Source organism: Hypanus sabinus, chromosome 7 (genome assembly GCF_030144855.1).
Source record: "Hypanus sabinus isolate sHypSab1 chromosome 7, sHypSab1.hap1, whole genome shotgun sequence".
NCBI classification, from domain to species: Eukaryota; Metazoa; Chordata; class Chondrichthyes; order Myliobatiformes; family Dasyatidae; genus Hypanus; species Hypanus sabinus.
Window position 1 is genome coordinate 134,566,261 of NC_082712.1, and position 16,700 is coordinate 134,582,960.

Sequence of the window (16,700 nt, forward strand, 5' to 3'; positions counted from 1 at the left end):
ATCTTTACCAATATGGTGAATGGCATATCAAAAGCTGGGTATTGGAGTATTTGCCCAATCTACAAAATGGAATGAATGGATGAAATGAAGATCAAACTCAATCCATGTAAATGCAATGCTTCCACACCATATTCATGTTGTAAAATATGTAATAAGATAGTCCAATTTACATTTACAATTAAGCAGAACCAGGGCTGTGGATAGTACTAAGTAGTATAGGGGATTGTTGAACAGCTTGAAAAGGTATGGATAAACCAAAGGGAAGGAGAGTGTGGGGAGGATAAGGAGGACTCCAGAATAAAGAATGACAGAAAGTATAGAGAGGGATAAGAACTTAACTTCAGGCAACGTGGAGGAAAAATTGAAAGGGGTGGTCGATACAGGTTTGAAGGTGTATGCAGTATACATAATACAGTAAATTACCTTGTAGTGCAGTTAGAAATAGGCATCACTGAGTCACGGTTGAAAGAACATCTCAGCTGGGAGCTTAATATCTAAGGATACACGTTGAATTGAACAGAGAGATAGGTGGGCGTAGGAGGTGAGATGGTGTTGTTAGCAAAAACATAGAATCCAATCCTTAGAAAGAAGTGACAGAGGACAGAAGATGTAGAATCTTTGAGGGTAGAGCTAAGAAACAGAAATTATCAAAAGAGTTAATCAGAGTTATGTATAGACCCTGAGCAGTCGCAAGGATGTGGGGTGCAAATTACAATGGGAGATAGAACAGGCATGTAAAAAGAGCAATGTTATTACAGTCATAGGGGATTTCAATATGCAGGTAGATTGGGAAAATCAGGCTAATGGTGAATCCTAAGAGAAGGAATAAGTAGAATGCTTACAAGAAGGATTTTTAGAGCAGCTTATGGTTGAGTCCACCAGGGGAAGGGCAATTATAGATTTGGTGTTGTGTAATGAACCAGATTTGATTAGGTATCGGAACCCCAAGAAGGCAGTGATCACGATATGACGGAATTCACCTCACAGTCAGAGGCAGAGAAGCCAAAATTGGATGCATCCATATTACTGTTGAGGTAACTACAGAGGCATGAGAAAAAAGCTGTTCAAAGTTGATTGGAAGGAGGCACTATCAGGGATGATGGTTGTGCAACAATGGCTGAAGTTTGTGGGAGTAATCAGTTCATCCCAAAGAAAAAGAAGCATTCTGAAGGTACAATGTGACAACTATGGCTAACAACTGAAAACAAAGACAGTGTAAATGTGAAAGAGGGGACATACAACATATGTAGCAAAAATTAGTAGGAAGTTAGAGGATTGGGAAGCTTTTCAACAGAAGGCAACCAGATAGCAAAAAGGAAAGAAAAGATGAAATATGAAGATAGGCTAGCTAATAATATAAAAGAGGATACCAAAAGTTTTCTCAGCTATATAAAGAGTAAAAGAGAGGGAAGATATTGGACAACAGAAAAATTACACTGGAGAGTTAGTAATGGAGTACAATGAAATGGTGGACAAACTGATTTAAGTAGTTTGCATCAGTTTTTACTGTGGAAGACAGTGGCAGCATGCCAGAAATTTGGACATCAGGGGCAGAAGTGAGAGCAGTCATTATTAATAAGGAAAAGATGCATGGAAAGCCTATAGTTTTGAAGGTGGATGTCACTTGGACCAGATGGACTACACCCCAGGGTTCTAAAAGTGGTGGCTGATGAGATGGTGGTGGCATCACCAGTGATCCCTCAAGAATCACTAGATTCATAAAACACAGAACATAGAACACAAAAAGTAAAGCATAGTACAGGCCCTTTGGCCTATGATGTTAAGCCAGTTATTTAATCTCCGCCATTATCAATCTAACTCTTCCCTCACATAACCACAATCTTCCTTGCATCCATATGTCCATCGAGGAATTGCTTAAGTGCCCATAATATATCTGTCTCTACTACCACAGCTGGCAGCATGTTCCATGCACCTACCACTCTCGGTGTAAAGATCCTAGCTCTGACACCCCCCATTCCTTCCTCCAAACACCTTAAAGTCATACATGCTTTATCAGTAAGTTATACCCAGGTAAATAGTCTCTGGCTACACTCTGTCTTTGCCTCTTATCTTGTGCACCTCTATCAATTCACCCCCTCATCCTCCTTCACTCCTAAGAATATGTTCTCTAATCCAGACAGATCTGTGGAAAATCTCTTGAGCACCTTCTCTAAAGCTTCAACATCCTTCCTATAGTAAGGCAACCGGAAATGAACCCAATACTCAAAGATGTAGTCTAACTAGGGTTTTATAAAGCTGCAATATTACCTCTCAGTTCTTGAACTCTATCCCTTAACTAATGAAGGTCAACATACCCTTTCTTCACCACCCTATTAACCTGCATTGCAACTTTGAGAGATCAATGGACATGAACCCAAAGATCCCTCTGTGCCTCAATGTTAAGAATCCTGACATGAACCCTTCCAAACTGAAACACGTTCAGATTCAACTCCAGCTGTGACATTGCAGCTCTGCATCCTATCAATGTGCTGTTGTAACCTACAGCAACCTTCTATATGATTTCATCACTGCCAATCTCCATGCCATCTGCAAACCTATGAACCCACCTTTCTATTTCCTAATTCAAGTCATCTATAAAAATCACACAGAGCAGGAGTTCCAGAAAGATCTCTGCAGATCACCTCCGGTCACCAACCTCCAGGCAGACAAATTTCCTTGGATGCCATGCTGCCTGACTTTCTGAAAGAGCTTCCCACAAGAATGTTGTCAAGTGCTCTATTGAAGCCCACATCCACTGCTTTGCCACTTCCTCAAAGAATTCAGTCAAGCTCTTAAGACATAGCCTGCCCCTCACATAGCCACATTGACTACCCCTAATTAGGCTGTTTCTCCAAACGTTCTTAAATCCTGCCTCTCAGAATCTTCTCCAAATACCATCCACTGTTGTAAGAATCACTGGTCTATAATTTCCAGGACTATTCTTATTACCCTCCTTGAATAAAGGAATAAGATTTGACACCCTTCAATCCTCTGGCACTACTCCTATGGCCAGTTAGTTTTGCAACTTCCAAATCTGACTCCAAAGCTGTGCCTCAGTGTCACTGTTGGGCAGCAGTGTCTATAGAATATTCCCAATAGAGTGACTACTCTCTTCTGTTTCTTACTTCTATCCACACTGACTCAGTCTCTCTAGGATATCCTCCCTTTCAAAAGCTGTGATACTATCCCTAATTCGGAATGCTATTGCCCCCATCTCTTTTACCTTCTTTCTTGTATCTTTTAAAATATCTAAAACCAGGAATGTCCTATAGCCATTCTTGCCCTGGTGACAGCCAAGTCCTCTGCAATGGCTTCATTGGAGCTCCATGTAATGACCCATGCATATTCTATGATCATTACCCTTGTTCTTGTTATTTCTTGCTTTAAAATAGACACATTTCAACCCATCAAACCAATTGTAATTACCCTTTTTCCACTGCCTCTCCTTCCTCACACTCTCTACATTCTATCTTTAAACCAACTGCTTTAGCTGACCTGCCCATAAGGAGTTTGGTCTCCCTTGAGTCCAGGTGTAATCCTTCCCTTTTGCACAGGTCATAGCTTCAATGGGAGAGATTCCAAAGATCCACAAATCTGAAACTCTGCTCACCATACCAATTCTTCAGCCACACATTTATCTGCTAAACCATCCTATTCTTATTCTCACTGGTAAATGGCACAGGCAGCAATCTAGGGATTACTGCCTTGATGTCCTTTTTTTTAGTTTTCTAACTAGCTCCCTATATTATCTCTTCAGGACTTAATTTCTTGTCCTACCTGTAGTATGTAACTGGTACCAATAAGCACCATAACTTCTGGCTGCTCACCTTCCCCCTTAAGAATGCTGTGGACCCAGTCTAAGACATCCCTGACCCTGCCACCTGGAAGCCAACGTACCATCCAAAGGTCTTCATCATGTCTACAAAATATCCTGTTTGGTCCCCTGACTATTGAATCCCCTAACACTACTGCCCTCCTCCTATCCCCCTTTCCCTTCTGGGCCACAGAGCAAGACCTAGTCACTGTGACTTTCCCCGGTAGGTCGTGCCCCCCATCCAAAGTTATTAAGGAGAATGACCACAGGGGTACTCTGCACTATTTACCTATTTCCTTTCCTTCTCCTGACTGTCACCCAGATGCCTGCCTGCTGCAACATTGTTGTGACTATCTCCATGTAGTCCTTCTCTATCACCTCTTCATTCACTGTCTAAACTGAAAGTTATCCAGCTCCATTTACGTATCACGGTCGATAACGAGCTGTACATAGATGTACTTCTTGCAGCGGTAGTAATCAGGGAGACTAGAGGTCTCTCATATCTCCCACTTATTGCATGAAGAGTACATCTCTGACCTGTGATCAATTCTCCCTACTCTAACAAGCATTAATATACAACAAAAGAAAGACCTAACAGAAACCGCAAACTAGCTTTTCCCTCTTCTAGCCAAATCCTCCTAAGCCAAAGAATCAGTCCCCCACTCTAACCCTGTCCCATTCACACAATAACTGTTCCCATAATGGCTGCTCGACTTAAACCCAACTTCATTTTATTGGCTTTGCCAAGTGTTCGTTAACCAAGTGCAGAAATTCCCAACAGGTCTTGTTCACTTTTTAAATCTGGTGCTCAAATTTTTGTTTCTGTATTCTCAATCTCTGCAGTCTTTTCAGAAGACTGGAAAATTACAAATATCACTCAACTCCTTACAAAGGGAGACAGGCAAAAGGCAAAAAATTACAGGCCAGTTAGCCTCACCTCAGCAGTTGGCAAGATGTTAAGTGTCTATTATTGAGATGAGGTTTTGGGTATTTGAAAGCACAAGATAAAATAGGCTGAGATCCACATGGTTTCCTTAATGAGAAATATTGCTTGACATATCTGTTGGAATTTATTGAGGAAATAAAAAAACAGGATAGACAAAGGCGTATCAGCGGATGTTGATTACTTGGATTTCTGGAAGATCTTTAACAAGGTGCTGCACATGAGGCTACTAAACAAGATCAGATCCCATGGTATTACAGGAAAGATACGCATGGAGAGAAGATAAGCAGACAAAGAGTGGGAATAAAGGGGGCCAGTGACTAGTAGAGCTCCACAGTGGTCCAGCTTTGCACTATCTATTAATGATCTGATTAACAGACCCGGTGGCCTTGTGGCCAAGTTTGCAGATAATACAAAGAGAAAAGGAGGGGCAGGTAATGTTGAGGAAGCAGGGAGTTTGCAGAAGAATTTGAACAGATTAGGAGAATGGGCAAAGAAATGGCAGATGGAATACAGTGCAGGGAAGTGTACAGTCATTCACTTTGGTAGAAGGAATAAAGGCAAAGGCTATTTTCTAAACATGCATTCAGAAATTGGAAGTCCAACAGGACTTGGGAGTAATGGTGCAGGATTCCCCAAAGATTAACTTGCAGGTTGAGTTGGTTGTAAGGAAGGAAAATGCAATGTTAGGATTAATTTCAAATGGCGGATCAGACTCAATGGCCGAATGGCCTAGTTCTGTTCCTATAACTTAGAGTCTTATGGTCTAAATTCTTCGATGTTCTTAAGTAGTAACTGAAATCAGTTTGATGAAAAGCAGACCAGTGAGCCAGGTTTTGCCAATGGAGAATTACATACCTGATGAATGCAGCAGCTTATATTTAGCATTATACTCAGTAGACATATAGAGTGGTCCCTGAAATGATAGAAAAGAAATGGTCAACTCACTTCAGAAACCTACAGGGAGAAATTCATTCTGTGTTGTTTGTTATCCTTTACATCTTCCGTCCCAAAATTTAAATCTGTCCCCCGGTACTGAAACCAACTGTTAATGAAAACACCTTCCATCTATCTACCTCATCTAAGTTAGCCCTGATCTTGTACGTCTCTGTCAAATCACCTCTCAACCTTATCGCTCCTTTATACATAGTGTTACAGTAGCTATTTGAGGCTTTAGCAAGGAGAGGCTTGAATAAGAGAAAATGAAAAGCAGTATGTAGATATATAGATATTTTCCCACCAGTTTATTTACTGTTTTCTTTCTTTGTATTTGTAAAATTAGAACAGTAGGGATGCAGGCAGGATAGTTGAATGTTCAAAATATGCTGGAGGAACCCAAAAGGCCCGGCAGCATCTATGGAAAAAAGTACAGTCAATGTTTTGGACCTCTGCAGATGTTTTCTTGTTTGATAGTTGAATGCTCTTCTAGTGGGATGTGGGAAGGCAGGAAGAACTCCCAGGTGCATCCAGCTGCACCTTCTAAAACTCTGTAATAAGGAGTTGGAGCTGGAAATGAAAGAACTCTGGATCATGTGGGAGGCTGAAGTGATGATAGACAGGACAAACAGAAAGGTAGTCACATCCAAGGTCCAGGACACAGGGTGACATTCAAGAAACGGAAAGGGATTAAACATCTAGAGCAGAGTACCCTCGTGGCCATCCCCCACAAAAACAGACATATTACTTTGGATACTGTTGGGGTGGGGGAGTAACCTAGCAGAGGAAAGTCACAGCACTCAGATCTCTGGCACTGAGTCTGGCTCTGCGACTCAAAAGAAAAGGGGGAGGAAGAGGCAAGCTGTGGTGATAGGGGATTCAGTAGTTAGTGGTACAGAAAAGAAGTTTTGTAGACTAGAAAGATTCCCAGATGGCATTTGTCTCCTGGGTGCCAAGGTCTGGGACATCTGGGATTGTGTCCTCAGTATTCTTAAGTGGAAAGGTGAGCAGCCAGAGGTCGCGGTCTGTGTAGGTACCAATGACATAGGAAAACAGAATGATGAGGTTCTGCAAAGTGATTTCAGGGAGTTAGGTGTTAAGTTAAAGGACCTCTAGGTTTGTGATCTCATGTTGGCTACCCATGTCATGCGCTAGTGAGGTCAGAAGTAGGAAAATCATGCAGTTTAGAACATGGCTAAGGAGTCGGTGTAGGAGGGAGGATGTCAGATTTTTGCAGCATTGGGCTTTCTTCTAGGGAAGCCAAGACCTGTACAGAAGAGAAAGTTTGCACCTAACCTGGAGAGGGAATAAATATCCTAGTGGGAAGGTTTGCTAATGCTGCATGGGGTTGTGGGGGGGGGGGGGGTAAATTAGAGTTGCAGGAGGAATGGAACCAGAGTGCCAGAACAGATAGTGAAGAGGTTGTGAAGACAGATATTGTTAATACCTCAGACCGTCAGGAATCAAAAGGTTGAGCATAGTGCGACTAATGTCTGAGCTATATATATTTCAATGCAAGAAGTATTGTAGGAAAGGCAGATGAGCTCAGGATCAACACATGGAATTATGATATTGTAGCCATTAGTAAGACAGTTGCAGAAGGGGCAGGACTGGTAGCTCAGTGTTCCAGGGCTCCATTGTTTTAGATGCGACAGAGCAGGAGGGATTAAAGGGGGAGGAGTGGCAGCAGCAGTCAGGGAAAATGTCATGGCAATACTCAGTCAGGTCAGACTGGAGGACACGTCTGGCGAGGCTTTATGGGTGGAATTGAGGAATAAGGACGATACATCTACAGAGCAGGTATAGGCAAGTGGGTACAATTGAGGTACTTATGGAGTATAAGAGATGGAAGGGAACACTTAAAGAAATCAGGAGAGCTAAAAGAAGACATGAAGTTGCCCTGGCAGACAAGGTGAAGGAGATTCCTAAGGGATTCTACAAATAGATTTGCAAAGGACAAAACTGGTTCTCTGGAATGGTAATCTATGTGAGCAGCCAAAAGGGATTGGGAAGATCTTAAATGGAGTTTTTGCATCTGTGTTAACTCAGGAGATGGACGCATGAACTATAGGAGTGAGGCAAAGCAGCAGTGAGGTCATGGACCTGATACTGATTACAGCAGAGGAGGTACTTGCTGTATTGAGTACAGGAGATGGGATGTTATGTCGAAGTTATGAAAGACTTTGGTAAGGCCTAACTTGGAGTATCGTGTGCAGTTTGGGTCACCTACCTACAGGAAAGATGTAGGTTGAAAGCGCACAGAGAAAATTTACAAGGATGTTGCTGGGACTGGAGGAACTGAGTTATAAAGAAAAACTGAATAGGTTAAGACTTTATTCCTTGGAATGTAGATGATTGAGGGGAGATTGGATTGAGGTATTCACATTATAACTATAGATGGAGTAAGGACATCAAGGTTTTTTCCACTGAGGCTGAGTAGGTCATGGCTTAAGGGTGAAAGGTGAAAAGTTTAAGGGGAACATGTGGGGAAACTTCTTCACTCAGAGGGACATGAGAGTGTGGAACGAGCAGCCAGTGCAGCAGTGCATGTGAGCTGGAGTTCAACGTTTAAGATGTTTAGATAGGCACTTGGATGGTATGGAGGGCAATGGTCTGGGTGCAAGTTGATGGGAATAGGCTTGGTATAGACTAGATCAGCCAAAGGGCCATTTCTGTGCTGTACTTTTCTATCATTCTATGAGAGCAACTTCATTTTCTCCAATACTTCCAGTCATTGACAAGAACTATATACAACATTCCACTTGTAGTCTATTCACAATTTTATTTGAGTTCAACATAACTTTCTTTCCTTTATTCCACGCCCCTATTCATGACTCCCAAGTTCCTAGATGCATTAGTAACTACTCTCTCACACTTTGACTCTGTTTGAGCCATCCTTCTGTTATCACAACTTTACTAAAATCCCACTTACCAGCAGTCTGAGCCACTGCTCCGTTTGCTTTTTCACACATGCATTCCAAACTTATTTTTGTGTTCTTCAGAATTGTTCCTCATCTGTTTTCATCCTATATGGCATTACTTCCTTCTCCGCTACTCTTTGACTCTTGAATTATTTTTTCCAACATTTTACAGTCGTTTCTGTCACCTATCCCTTAGCCAATTTAGTTAAACCCACCACAAGCATGCCATGTTAAAGCTGAGTTTATCACCCATATTTGTTTGCTGAGCCCCAAGAATCCTGCACTTTTTCCAAGAATTATTATGCCTGATCTTCAAATATTTATATTGATTAACACGTGGCACCAGATATACGTGATAGAGAGATAACATCAAGGACCTACTTCTTAACTTTCTCTCTAGCCCCTTAAATTCTGAAATGAGCATTAAAAATGAAAAAGAATGGAGTTACTGATAAAAATGAACAATCCTGATGGTTACAAAGTTAAAGCAATGCCAAAAAGTTAATGAAATACTGTTAGTGTTTAATCATCAGACAATTGGATAGTTAATATGAAAGTAAACTGTCTAAAATGCTCCCTTCTAAAAGCGTTTTTTTTTCCCCTGAAGAATTACATATAATGTCAGAATAAGGTGGCATGGGTTACAACATATGCTCCAACATTAACTTCCTTTAATATAGTATCACTAATGTAATAGAAATTTCTCCAAAAGCTTCACAAGTTTATTTCTAACTAAAAACAAAACTTTAAGGCCAAGATATTGGAAAAAGATCAAAAGATTTATCTAAGAGGAAGGTATTAAGGAATCCATTGAAGGGGGGAGGAGCAGAGACTAACAGAAAGCAGATCCAGTACCTGGGACCTTGAGAGCTGAAGGTCATATTTCCAGTGGAAAAGAGTTTATAATGAGAAATCAGGCAAAATAAAGAAAAAAGCTAGAAGTAAAGGAATACAGGTGTCTTGCAGGGATATGAAGCTGGTGGAGATTGAAGATTGGAGATTGGAGATTGAAGAGTAGGAGATTGGGAGAGGTTTGAAAATAGTAATGAAAATTTGAGGCATTGCTTAATTGTTCAGCACAGTGGTGCAGCGGTTCATGTCATATAGTTCCAAAGTTTGACACTCACTTAGTTGTTATTTGTTTTCCTGTGACTATGTGAGTTTGCTCAGGGTGCACCTCTTTCCACCCATATCCCAAAAGACATGCTGGAAGGTTAACCGGCTGCTATATATTAACCCTAGAATAGGTGAAAGGCAGGAGAATCACTGGGGAGAAAATGAACAGGAGATTGAGTGGGGTAATGGACTGGGAGATGCCATGGACTTGGTGGGTCAAATGCCACTGAAGTTATAAGAACATGAGAAATACAAGTTGATATAGGTCAGCAGGCACAGCAGTGATGAGTGAATGGGAATTATGTCATGGGCTGTCGAACATACACGATTCAATGTTTAGGGAGCAAGACCAAGGTCAGCCTGGAGTGCATTTCCATTGCAGAGTTCAAAGGCAACAAAGTCTTGGGTGAGGATTGCAGCAGCGGATGAGTAAGGGGGGGGGGGGGGGGGTGATAATAACAATATAAAGGAGATGAAGCAGATGATCTTAGCTATGGCACAAAAATGAAGTGTGAATCTCAGCTCGAGATCAAATATGACACCAAGGTTAACAGTTTTGTTCTATTTCCGACCGTTGCCAGTTAGTGCAACAGAGTCCACAGCACTGAAAGATCTGTGATGTAGAGAAACGATGCAAATTGGTTCTTCCCAATATCACGCAGTGGAAATTTCTGTTTATTTAGGATGTCAAACAAAGTGGTTCTTAAAAAATAATAAAAAAGAGAAAAGAAAAATAATAATAAAGGGTTGAGAGAAGGAGCAGTGAGAACATAAAACTTGGCCAATTCCTTGTTATGCATCATTGTTACAATTCATTTAAAATGCTTCTTCTTTTCTTTTTTTAAGTGACATCATGGAACATTAAATTTTAAAAAAGGTTACAAAATTATAATATCTTGCTCGACAGTTGACTTTTATATTCTGCATTTGAGCGGAAATATATCTTACTTGAGCATATCGTTGACCTTGTCCCCTTAAAGACCAAATGCACGCCATACGCACTTTTCACTAGACACATGCATTAATTAAGGCAATACAGCTTCAACCAGTGCCTGTTGTTCTTGATACTGGACCCCATGGATGTGAGTGAAGTTAATCCAAGATAGTCAGTCCTAAATGAACTTTGGAATCTGGATAATAACAGCATGAACACTGCATGAACCCTACACCCAGTCACACATAGATTGATTGTACAACCCAGAATATGTAGGTATTCACGTTTTGACCTCACGTGAAATGAATTTTGGAGAATAGTTGGTAACTAGATCAAGTACATCCAATACTTGCTGCACTGTGTATCCAGCAGCAATACTTACATGACCTCTATTCTCTTGCATCACTGGGTCCTTTGATTGAATTTGATGTAGTAATGGTACATGCTTGGGCTGAATTCCTGTGATAAACGATGGTCCATGATCTTTCGTATCAGTATGAACCTCTTTCATCTGTGTGATAGAGGTGAAAAATCAACTAACCCACGTTATAAATGCAACATTTCATAAGCCTGCAGAGTTAAAGGCTAAAATACATCAATCAGTCCTTGATTTGCTGAAATAAAAAATATAGAAACCAAAACCACTCATATAAAGTGTTATTTGATTAGGATATAAAATATCTAGGATTATCTAAGTGGCCAGACCCAAAGTTTGGAAAAGTTGCTTATACTCTTCCAGCCCTCGAATTTCTCAGACTCATGACAATCAAATAGCTGCCAGTGCTGTAAATCTGAAATAAAAACAAAAGGTACTGGAAATATGGCAGCATAGGCAGCACCTGTGGTTATGGAAAGGCTGTTAATGGTTCAGATCTAAGAGTAGAATGTGAATGAGGTCCTGACAGAATACTTGTCATCTGTATTCACCAAGCAGAATGACATGAAATGTAGTAAGTTCTAAAAGGGAACTGTTACAAGTTTAGACAGTGTCTGTCTTAAGGGAGCAGGGTGCTGTAAGAGAATGCATAAGAGGTGATAAGTCCTGGGTGCTTGATGAAATCTATCCCAGCATTCTATGAGAAGCAAGGAACATGATACCTGGTGCACCTCACAGAGATTTTCAGCACTTTTCTTTAGGTTTTGATAGGTGAGGTATTGGGAGGTTGTTAATGCTATTCTGTTTTTTTTTAAGAAGGGCAGTAGGGCTAATACCTCACCTACAAGTTAGTGAGCCTTACATCAGTGGTAGAGAAATTACTGCAGAAAATTCTAAACAATGGGATTCTGATATTTAGAAAAGCAGGGGCTGATATGGAATAGTCAGTACAGATTTGTGCAAGGGAAATGTTGCTTCACTAATTTGATAGAGGTATTAAAGAGGTAAATAAAGAGCCTGATAAGGGAGGGTGATAAACTGGCCACTGGGACTTCTCTCCCCCCTGACCTGAGCAAGCAATACCTCAACTCCTTTCTTCTTCCCCATCTAGTATCTGTGTTATTATGGGTGCATAATAAAAAACTTCAACTCCAGTGAACAATACGAGGGGTTCACCAGGAACCAGAAGTTACAATGGTGACCTAGTGGCATGTGCACATGGGGTTGAGCAGCAGTTCAGCGATAAAATGTTCTTATGTAAACCCACGCCAGGTTTGTCTTCATTAGGAACAAATATAATAGGATCTATTGAAGCACCTTTGAAAGAGTTTATGATGTTACAAACTCAGTGTTGATTTACATTCTATATGTCAAACACTTCTATTAGTGAAATAACCCACCAAGCAGCCTATCACTGGGATGGGAAAAGGAGTTGAGGGGAAACCCAAGGGTACAAGAGGAAATTAAACATATGAAAATCCCATAATGAACAGCACCAGAGATTCAGCTCACTTGCTCTACAGAGCAACAACACTACCTGCTGCACAGCAACAACACCTACCATATACAACATCAGGTGTTACTATTTAGGACACTATTGTTTCTGGATAATCAATTCCAGACAATGTCAGGCACCCCTATACCTGTGCTGTCTGAATTTTTTTTTCTTCTCTCTATTTTGTGAGAGATTTTTCTCTCAGGTGGAATTAAAGTTCACTCAAAAGAAATCAATTGTTCTTCCATTTCCCTACTCTAGTTCCTGGTGGAGAGAAAAAATGCATGCATTTACTAGCTCCTGATGGATCCAAAGTTCTTTCAGAAGTCAAGAAAGAGGTATGAAACTTGTTGCTTCATGATCATTTTGTTGAGAGTTTATAGAACAAAGAAAACAGGAAAAGAACTGTGATATAAGTCTACTAGTTGAAAGGGACAGAGGATAAAGATGGTACAAAGCATAAAACAGCTATTTTTATACCACAGAGATAAGAAAATTTTCATTCATATCTATAGATAAGAACTAACCAGTTTTAAAGCTATTATTCAATAATGCAGCACCATGTTAACAAATATGAAAGCACTTATTCACTTTCTGCAAAACTTTCCAGAATTATACTTTGTATAGCCAGTGGAAGCATATTAAACAGCTATGTGCATATAAGAACTACTTAAAATCCAAGCATATAAGTCATTGTTAAAATGCAAATAAAATAACAAATAAACAGTCTAACCTAAGAATTAAACAGTTGATTTCACACACACAACACAAGCTTTTCTATTTCTCCACAAATTACTGTTGTACTCTGAGCATTCTCCAGGTGATGAAAGGAAGTGTTGCATGCATTCGTATGTGGGAGCTAAGTTTTCCATCATGCAACAAAAATAAAAATAACTGAATATTTTGAATGTTTTTTTTTCCTAATGAAAAATGAAAAACAAATTTTGCCTTACAGGTTAATTTAGACAGTCGAACAAAATGTTGATTCAAAGAGTTGTGGAGACTGTTTATATCTTCGCGTTACTGATGTCGGCTCTGTTGCCCTAAGTTCTTGGAAGTAATAAAACCAGATCTTTGGAGATGGAAAATATAAAGATCAGCAACATGATCTTTCTTTAAATTGCCTCAGTGGAATAAAACTAAGTGTTCTGTCCATGTTGGTTACAGTTATTAAATTTCAACTTTCTCTGCCAAAAGAGTAGTTATGTTTGCAGCAGTTAATATGACATTTTTTGTAAATTTTAGCATTCCTTATTATGAAATATTATGGCATTAGCACATGGGAATCTGTTTTCTTTTCCAGTTGCAGATGGTGAGAGAAGATTACAAAGTGTATTTTACATATGCTGCTGTGACACATGTTCAATAATTGTTAGTCTGCTAACATGATTCATTATGACTTAATCAAGTTGAGCTCGCAAGCACACTCAAAGCTTTATATTGGGAGCTTACATCGTAAACTGAAAAACGGCTTGCCACCAAACAAGCCTATTTAAAAAATTTATGCGTTCTTTCACAGATAATTGGTCACATGTATAGAGGTTTCATAAACTAGCAAGTTTCCCTGGATCCCATGCTTCTTGACTTTCTGAATGAGCCTTCAATGGGGAACCATAGCAAACACATTACTAAAATCCATATACACCACATCCACTGCTCTATCTTCATCAATTTGTCATATTCTCAAAGAATTTGATCAGGCTCGTTAGACATGACCCTCACAAAGTCATGCTGACTATCCCTAATCAGACTGCTTCTCCAAATCCTCATGAACCCTGTCCCTAAGAATTTTCTCCCATAATTTGCACAATGCTGAAGTAAGGCTTGCTTGTCTATAATTCCCAATGTTATCCCTACTCACTTTCATTAACAGAGAAATAGCATTTGCTACTGTCCAATCATCTAGTACTATTCCTGTCACTAGTAAGGGTGCAAAGATCATCACCAAAGGCACAGCGATCTCTTCTCTTGCTTCTTATAGTAAACTGGGCTTTATCCACTGGGCTCCAGGAACTTCCCTTGTTCTGCGTATAAGATAGGTTCATTGAAATAAACTTAGAAATTTCTCTCTAGGAGCCTGATGCAACTCAGCCCAACTTTCCAAGAACACCTTTTCCTGCCTTATTTTTATATTTGACCACTTTCATGCTTCAGTTTCCCATCAAAAGATGCTGAATTGCTGCCAACTTTATGCTTAATTTGTATTTCTCAGTCAAAACTTCAATCAGAACCCGGATCCAGAATTAGAAAAGAAAAGTAATTTCTAACCAATTAACCACTAGACCCAAAAGCTTTTCAAATTTTGAATGGTTTCTTACATCTTTGAGGAATGGGAAGTTCAATGGCTTTGTCCGCATGAATCCACTGCCTATGGAATGTAACTTGTGAGGAAAATCTTCTTTTCCATCTGGATGTCCATAAGAAACAAAGTGTTTCTTTATTACTGAGAGATAGTTATCCTGTAAAAGTTGCCTAAAGGGAACAGTACAGAAAGATAAATTAAATATTTCAAGCTATTCATCCCTACATAAATAATTTCAATCTGTTGGCCTGTTGTTTCCTGAATGCTACACTCTGCATTGCTCTGCTTTAAGTTTTATTTTCCAACTATGTGTCATCTCCATCAACCTGTCCATGAACCAGAGGCATGAAAGATTCTGCCACCACTGGAAATCTTGAACAACACCCATAAAATGCTGGCGGATCTTAGCATGTTATCCATTCTTACCGAAGGACTGGATTGTCAAATTTGTCTATACAGGAGGTGTAGTATAGGACAGGTCTTATATTGCCTATAGAGGAAATTAAACTGTTGCTGTTTCAGGCTATGTCTTGAAGGGGTCTCGGCTCAAAATGTCGACAGTTAATTTTCCTCCACTGATGCTGCCTGACCTGCTGAGATATCCAGCACTTTGTCTGTGTTAACCTGCTTGTGAACTTCTGTAATCTTCTTAACAGCTGGATAAACCACATATATTATTGTACAATTAGACCCAGAGCAAACTCACTCATTCCAAACTCAACTCCTTACAGAGGATGTTGGGATTGAACTCCAAGGTCCAAAGTCATGACATTAATAACATCACGCTAACTATTATGCTACCAAGATGCGTAATGGTGTAACTTGTCACATAATGGTGCTGAATACCAGGAACATTCTGTACCTTTCACCATTTTCTGTTTTTACTCCTAATTCCTTCTGACTCAGATTATCAAGATCAATAAAATTTTAATGTTTTGATATATTATTCAATCAACTGCATTTATTAAGGTCCTCTTACCAAAGAACTGGATTGTCAAGTCTGTCTATAGAGGAAGTGTAGTGTAGGACAGGTCTTATATTTGTGACATATCCTGCTCCAGAATGCACACCTGTCCTGGGTACGAAGTGTTCATGACCTAGAAAACAAACATATTATTGACTTGATCTTTGTCTTTTTTTTCTTTCCTGCTTCACTCAATCTCCCCAACCTAAAACTGCAAGATCATAAAATTCTCCATGAATGCCACTGTAGTTTATCAGTTGATTTTCAGATGTAAAACTTAATTAGTGGAGGTTCAGGGTGAATAAAGTATATCCCTGTTATCGTTCCAAAAATTGACAAAAAGCAAAGCTACAAGTAGAAGCATTTGAAGATGCAGTTTATCCATAGAAAATGATTTGATCAGCTTTCAGCTATGTCTTCTAATAAGTTAAATGATGTGTGATATTAATAACAATCTCATTAAAGTTATGCCTGCCAGGAGTGCATATCAGCAAAATGCTCAATCAAAGGCCATAATTTTAAAAGTAATTTGCCTACACTGCTGGCAGGCATGGTAAAACTTTAGAAGCAGCAAAAGTAAAAAAAAGGATCCTGTTTCTACCTGATAAGTTGCCACTGGAGAATACTTGAAGGAACATGCATTTTGTATTAGCAAGACTTGTAAACACAACACAAACAAATCCGAATGATCTTATAAAGCATTATAAGTAAACATAATTGAATCCAGGGATGCAAACCAGTTTTAAACTTTCAAGGGGGAATAAATAATGTAACATAGGCACTGTGCAGAGCAAAGGTGATGATGTTCCATTCACTTCAACCTCTTCCAGTTCTGATCTCTGCTGTTGAAGGGTGTTTTACAACTGCCAATCTTCATCATCTCATCTATGCATCTAGTC

At 39.7% G+C, this 16,700-nt stretch overlaps 1 protein-coding gene across 4 annotated transcripts in view; it reads right to left on the reverse strand.

Moving 5' to 3' along the window:
* The window catches only part of saxo4 (stabilizer of axonemal microtubules 4), a 155,267-nt gene that overhangs the window by 104,794 nt on the left and 33,773 nt on the right, over positions 1 to 16,700 (reverse strand). For all 4 annotated transcript variants that reach the window (XM_059975676.1, XM_059975678.1, XM_059975675.1 and 1 more), the window contains 4 exons: positions 15,817 to 15,934; positions 14,854 to 15,007; positions 11,047 to 11,175; positions 5,616 to 5,673 (listed from right to left, as the gene is read on the reverse strand). In XM_059975676.1, coding sequence (XP_059831659.1) covers positions 5,616 to 5,673; positions 11,047 to 11,175; positions 14,854 to 15,007; positions 15,817 to 15,934 — 459 coding nt within the window. The remainder of the gene's footprint in view (positions 1 to 5,615; positions 5,674 to 11,046; positions 11,176 to 14,853; positions 15,008 to 15,816; positions 15,935 to 16,700) is intronic.